General features: G+C 61.8%; 1 protein-coding gene across 1 annotated transcript in view; it reads right to left on the bottom strand.

Moving 5' to 3' along the window:
• Positions 1-1,031: 1,031 nt before the first annotated feature.
• SPON2 (spondin 2) overlaps positions 1,032-7,013 on the bottom strand; it is a 6,771-nt gene continuing 789 nt past the window's right edge. The window contains exons 3-5 of the mRNA XM_007955779.1: positions 6,737-6,928; positions 5,971-6,145; positions 1,032-1,216 (exon numbers count right to left, since the gene is read on the bottom strand). Of these exons, the coding sequence (XP_007953970.1) occupies positions 1,032-1,216; positions 5,971-6,145; positions 6,737-6,928 (552 nt within the window). The remainder of the gene's footprint in view (positions 1,217-5,970; positions 6,146-6,736; positions 6,929-7,013) is intronic.

A 7,013-nucleotide genomic window follows, 5' to 3' on the forward strand; every position in this document is an offset into this window, starting at 1 on the left:
CACAATGGGGCCCTCTGCTGTCATCACAATGTCTCCATTCCAAGGCCCGCCCCCCAGCTTCCCCCGCCTGGCTTCCTGAACTGACCCGACCCGATGCCAGTCCTTCCCTCCTTCCAGCCCCTGCCTGTGTCCCAGAGGACCCTGGAGCAGGGGAAACTGTTCTGTCTTAGGCTGTGTCCTCTCCCAAGTGCTCAGGCCTCAACCACGTTGGTTCTCCTCGAGTGTTATTCCTGTTATTCCACACTGGAACGTCCCTCCACTGCAGGGACATTCAGGACCCAAGAGACGGTGCGCCATGGGTGTTTGTGAGGGACAGAATCTTTATTCCTGGGCACAGAGACCCTAACACCGCAAGGCCGGGTGGGCTTTCTGAACCTGCCCCGCGGACTGCACACACCGTTCCTCCCTCTTGGCTGTTGGAGCAGGGCATGGCTGGCAGCCCCTCTGAGGAGTGACCAGTGGGGACCCCCACCCGTGACTCTGCTTCCAGGGGTCCCGTGTGCATTGGCTGCCTGTGGCCAGACGTGAGGTATGTCACAGCCAAGTGTGGTGCACGCCAGGGAACAACAGACCGTGCTCAGCATTGCAGACAGACAGGCTCTGTAGCGGTAATAAATTATAATGAAACATAATTTAGAGCAGAGATTAGTGAGCCTGGGGCAGATGAAGCATCCTCGTGGAATGACCGAGCCTAAGACCAGAGAGAGACTGGGACGTGGGATGGAAACCTACAGAAGAGAAAACGTGGGCTGAGAGGCGGCCCTGTCCGGGAAGGCCCCTCCCGGCCACTAGAGGGCACTGCGGGCACTGCTGTGCGGAGAGGCTGGGTCCCGCCTGGGCCTCTGCTCTCGGTCTACAAGGTCCACAGGGAAGAGGGCTGTGGCTGAACCCTGCCAAGCTAAGGCCACCGAGCCCGCGGTAAGCTCGCGTGGACCGCTCTGGGACCCCAGACCCGAAGCAGCGGAGCCCCGCCCGCGCTCGGCCTGGCCGGCCCGCCGCGCCCGTGGGGGCCGAAGGTCTGCGGGCGCGCCTTAGACACAGTTGTCGGGGGTGCACACGGCCTCCTCCTCCAGCTCGGGGCAGGGGCTCCCGTGGTTGGCGGGCTGCACGCGCACGTAGCGAGTTCGGCTCTTGGCGCCCAGCTGCCCACAGCGCCCGCCGCACAGCCCCCACGACGACCACAGGGACACCTCGCAGTCCAGCGGCGTCTCCGGAGCTGGATCAAGCACAAAGATGGGAGCCGTGAGCACCGGTGCAACAGGGAGACGCCGCCCGGGCAGGAGGATGCCCCACACGGCCCGGCCACACGTCCGAGCCCCAAACCAACCTCACCACCAACTGCTCTGACTAGAGCTGACGCTGCTACCCTGAGACCGTACATTTTCTCAAACCTCAGCTGCGTCCTGGGCTTGGGGGCCGAGCTGTGGGCTGCGGCAGTACCAGGCCCGGGAGGGAGGGCGCCGCGCGCTGTGCTCGCGCCTCCCAGTGGGCGAACGGAGAATGCTCTTTTGTAAGGACCGCCTGTGCGGAGCAGCTTTCTCCGACCACAGCTCAGACCAAATGTAAACACTGGTTCCAGGACGGCTCGGTTTCGGAAGGACTCCCTCCACACCGGGACTGGAGTGCTGTCTGCGCACCTTCGTCCCGTCCGCAGGCTCACTTTGCGGACAGATGTTCCTTTGTTTTTCTATTTCCATCATTTTCATAAATAAAAATAACCTACCTATTCGTGTTATGGCTATAGCCCCTGTAATTTTTCTTCTCCAAAGAAAAGTGGAAATGTCTCCTGGGCACACCCCCGCGCCCAGCGGGACAATGAACAGTGTTTCATCTCCACGGCACGGTGCCCCGGGGGGGTGGGGGCACCCATCACCAAAAACAGAACCCAAACTGGCTGCAGGTGAGTCGATTCTGACTCGGGGACACCCCTTGTGTATCTGAGTAGAACTGCTCCCGGGTTTTCAATGCTAATTTTTCAGAAATAGGTGGGTCACCAGGTTTTTTTTCTGAGGGCCTCTGGGGGCATTTGAACCACCAGCCTTCGAATTAGTAGCTGAACGCTTACCCATATTTACCACCCAGGGACCGGAATTCCATTTCTGCCTTTCCAGTCACTTCCAAGCATATGGAACTTCCACCATCCCCACTGACAAGGACCCTGCCCTTCCCCCACCTCAGCCCCCTTGCTGTCCTGGCTGGAGGCTGGGTCCCTGCTAAAGCCCTGCCAGCATCCCGTTCCCAGCTCTGTGGCAGCCGAGAAGGAGACTGTCAGAAAGTCCCGAGGGTCTGAGGAACGCGGGACAGAGGAGAGGATGTATGAGCAGGTCGGTGGGAGCCGCGGGGCAAGCAGCCAGAGCGCTCCTCAGCCTCGGTCCGAGCACCCTGAGCAGGCCCACACCTGGAGCGTCTGCAAAGGCCTTGGGAGCCAAGGCTCCCGGGACCCTGCAGGAAGCAGCTGTAGGTAGGATTGCGGCCGAGAGCGAGGGCACTGAGAAGCCTGTCTGGGGGTGAACCCCAATCTGCCCGGTTCCCTAACCTCTGGCATCAAAGCGGGGTAATCATAGCACCCCCGTTGCTGGCTGTCAGCCTGTTTATATGAGGGCTTAGAAATCAAGTGCCTGGTACACAAAACCTAAGCGAACCCACTGCCGCTGAGTGGACTCTGATGCATGGCGACCCCATGTGGGTGAGAGCAGAACTGCTCCACAGCTGTCTCCTTTACGGAAGCAGACAGACAGTCCTTGGCACCTCCAGGTAGGTTCGAACTGACCACCTTTGGGTTAGCAGCCAAGCACAGAGTGTTTGCACCACCCAGGCACCTGGCACACAGCAAGGGCTTCACTAAGCTGAATGCCGGGGAGGAAGAGGCGAACGAGGCGCCAGCGTGCGCAGGGAGGCAGTGGACCGGGCCGCCATTGCCAGCTGGCTTCCGTGTCATTACAGCAGAAGGGGCTTGGCCTTCCGGCCCCGTGTGCCAGCTGCACGGGCGAGTGTCCACATGCCAGGCCCTCCGCCACTGGGGACGCAGTGTGCGGGAGAGCCTACATTAGCGACAGTCCCCGTCTCCCCCACCGTGACAGTGACAGGCACCGGGAAGGAGAAGGGGAGACTGTCGAGCATGTCACCAGGGACCTCCCCAGAGCCCTGCAGACGTGGTGAACGGTGGGACCCCCGCAGTCAGAGAAGCGGGTCAGCACTGAGGAGGGAGGTGTGAGGGTGGAGGCCCAGGACAGGATGGAGGCGGATCCCTCTCCGAAGGGGCCCCAGGGCCAGCGGGCCACCTGCAAGCTGCGTTCTAGACGTGCGTGGTTTGAAGCAGGGGGTGTGCACTCTCCCCAAGGCCCCTGGCTGCTGGGTGGAGGATGGACATAGCCCTGTCCTTTCTGGGGGGACAGTTTGGGTAGACTGTACACACTGAGTACACAGCCACTTCCTTGAGTGGCCCAGTTCATCCGGGCTCCCACCCAACCTCCATCCACCTCCCGCCCGAGAGAGCCCTGGGCACCACGGCCCTGCCTGGCTGCCTACTCAGTGCCCCGGGCTGGAACTTCCTCCTGGCACCCCCTCTGCTTCCAGAACCTGCTCACTCTTCCAGCCAAGGAGTCAGTCCCCTTCCTCTGGGCTGTCCTCACCTGCAGGGGGCAGACGCCATACCTGTTATCAACCACACAAGGAGTTTGCCTCCCTGCCAGGCTGCACAGCCCTGAGCCTGGGACCACCGCTCCCACGTCTGGTTTCCTGGCTCCCAGCATGACGCCTGGCACGCGGCTGGTCCTGAGGCACCACTGTCATCTGAACAAACGGCTCTCACACACATCCATCAGGAATGTGTGTTCACGTGGGGTAACCGGAGCACAGGCAGGGAGCTGGTGGAGTGGCCCCCGAGACCCAAACCACGGAGCTGCTGGCTATGGCCGGTGTCTGAGCACGGCACTCAGAAAGCAGGGCAGGTGGCAGTGGGCCAGCGGTGGCCCCACGGGAGGCTAGCTCCTTGCACATTTCCTGGGCCAGGCAGCCCTCGGCTTCTGAGGCGGCCTCACTGTCCTCCTGGGACTGAGCTGAGCTGACCCCACAGGCCCAGACAGAGGCTGTCTGAGATGGTGCCCAGGCCCTCCTAAACTGTGGCCCCAGCAGGGAGCGGGGTCTGCCATGAGTAGCAAGAACAGGGACCAGGCCCACCACTGACAAGGCTCTTCAGATGTGGGCTGAACCCAGCTCTTCCACAAGAAAGCCCATTGCTTCAATGTCCAGTGATCTATGCCACCAATTGGGTGATGTCTCCTTTTACTGGGGGCCTGGACATGCAGCACTTGCATTGGTGGGGTGCAGCGTGAGGTCACCCTGTGTGGCACGCTTGCTCCTGCATGCACACGTGGTCGCTGCACTCTGCCCTCAGGGGCAAGCACCGGGGGGCACACGTCCCAGGATGCAGAAGGTGCTCCAGGGCACGCTTGGCAGGAGCGTGGCTGGCCAACAGGCCGCTGCTGGAGAGCTGGGCAGCGCAGAAGCCAGAGCGCCCAGCCCTGCGCGCTGCCCGGCCACCAGGTGCTCAGCCTCCGGCCAACACTTGGGCAGGGGTTCCAGGCTCAAGGCGGCCCACAGGGAGGAGAAGCCAGTCCTGGAAGGGACACCGCCCTGCCCCACCACAGGGTTACTATCAGCAGAGCCCAAAGCTAGCAGGAAAAGGTCCCCGTGTTGGAGCAAAGCCCTGCAACTCTCCCCGGCGGCTGGCCTTGGAGACCGAACACACATCCAGAAACAAGGCCAGGTTCTGTCTCGCTGACGCCGCCGCCCACCTTCCAGGGCAGCACTGATGGGCTTCACGAGGTGCTGTTCTCATCCTCCCCGTCAGCAGGGCCAGCGAGACCCCATGTGGGCACATCTCTGCTGGGGACAACAGCGCCCAGCCTCTGGAAACACTCAGTGTCTGCGTCCAGTCATCACCCACAGGGCGGCCATTTGCAAATTTTGTGGCAGAGTTAAATTAGTCCCTTCAGGGTTTGAATCAAGCCAACAGCCGTGCTCTTAGAATTGTGTTAACCAATGCCATGAATCCCTCCTTCCGACATTGCTTAGAGACTCGGGTTCCTGTGAGCATGGCACAGGCGGTCCCAGTGGGGCCTGAGCACCAGGATGTCAGTGCTCTTGTGGTCAACCCACCTGCCGTTAATACCAGCCTCACACCAATCTGCACGGCCCCCCTTCGGCTGGTTCATGCCAAGAAGGCGCCTGCGTTCCAACTGGGGACCTGCTTTGGAATCCAAGGTCTCTGTGGTCCAGTCTACAGCCCAGGCACTTACACAGTGGGGCTGAGGGAGTAGGCTGGGGGTTGTTAAGCGCTATTCAGGCACCTCAACTGATGGCGACCCATGTGCCAGAGAATGGCCACCTCCTGGGCTCTTTAGGCTGTAACCTTCTGGAAGCAGGTCTCTAGATCTTTCTCACAGGGAGCACTGGGTGGGTTTGAACAGCCAACCTTTCATTTTGCAGTCGAGTGCGTAACCATTGCATGACCAGGGTCACATCCATGGACTTGACAAGTCACCTGATTGAGCAGCTCCCTGCCCCACCTAATAGGACTGGCACACGATGCCATCCTCTCGGCTCCAACTTGCCTCACCCTGCAGACGTGACACACTGGCCTTGGCGTTGACCTCTCTGAATGTCAGTTTTGCTTCAGTGAGGATAATACTTCTAAGGTTACGTCAGGGACCAAGGGGATTTCAGGCTGAGGTATGGGGGGCACAGTTACTGTGGTTCTGCTGTGTACTGTCACAGAGCCCTGCACACAGTGCCGTGGCCACCTGAGGGGGTCCAGAACCTCCCTCGCCTGAGCCATGGGCACAGCCACACTGGGAAAAACGCGCCGTCAGTGGAGGGAGAACGAGGTGGGCCGAGGCCGGCCCTGTTCCCCTCTGCTGACGTATCAGCACTGTCCCAGATGACACCCACTCGCCACAAGGCCCTTACCTGTGAGGGCGTCCAGGATCTCATTCCCTCTGCCTGCCAGGTCGGGGGTGGGTGGGACGAAGGCCCTGGGGCTGTGGCTGAGCCGCACCAAACTCACTCTGGCGATGGGAGGCAGGGACTTCAGCCGAGGGTAGTAGAAGGAGTTTGCTGGGTGACTTGGGGAGGAAGACGTTATCTGGGATGGGAAGAAGAGGAGGAGTTGGCACAGGAACCCCAGAGCCCACCCTTCAAGCGCCTGCAGGGCTCCCAGGCCTCCTCTTCTGGAAGCACATGCCAAGCAGGGGCGCGCAGAGTCCGTGTTCCCTGGGGCACACTCCTCGGGGCCCACCCCGTCCTTGAGCGCCACGCGGAAACGCGGTCGCGCCACGGACAGCGCAGCAGCGAGGGGGCTCTCCCGCTGCTCTCGTCTTGTCTCAGCAGCCCTACAGGTCGGGGGCGCCTGGGAACCGAGGCGAGCGCCTCAAGACCCCGCGGGGGAGCTTAGCGAGAAGCCATATCGCAGCCCTGTTCCCCCAGAACTACCAGCTCTCAACCCCAGGATCGCGCCCCCCACTGGTTCATCAGAGACGCTAGAAACACAGCTGCCTCCTAGACCCAGAGGGCGCCAACCAGAAGTGCAGAGTCCTCAGGCTGTGGGGCAGTGTGGACACCCAGGCCCGGCTCCCCGCACCCCACCAAGGGTGCAGAGCTGGTGCCGGCAGAGGGGCCTCTCCTCGCGCATTCGCAGTAGGTTTCCAGGCGACGGGTGAACGGCTGTCCCTCTCACCTCCGTCACCGTGTCCTGTGGGATGGTGGCAAAGTTGGGGGAAGAGAAGGTGAAGCCGCTGTCTGTGCCGGCGTCGTAGGGAAACAGGTCCACCGAGACGTGGTCCTTCCAGCGGCCGCCCTCGCAGAGGTCCAGGCTGTCGATGCCCACAAACCAGTCGGGGCTGGGCACGATGCGCACCACGAAGGAGACCTGCGGCGCCAGGGCGACGGCACGCTCGCACGGCTGACCCCCCCGGCGTGGAGGCCGCCTTGGCTCTGCTCCCCCGCGCGCCCCT

The sequence above is a fragment of the Orycteropus afer genome, unplaced genomic scaffold (assembly GCF_000298275.1).
Source record: "Orycteropus afer afer isolate SDZICR_OR568_19922 unplaced genomic scaffold, OryAfe1.0 scaffold00539, whole genome shotgun sequence".
Taxonomy (NCBI): Eukaryota; Metazoa; Chordata; class Mammalia; order Tubulidentata; family Orycteropodidae; genus Orycteropus; species Orycteropus afer.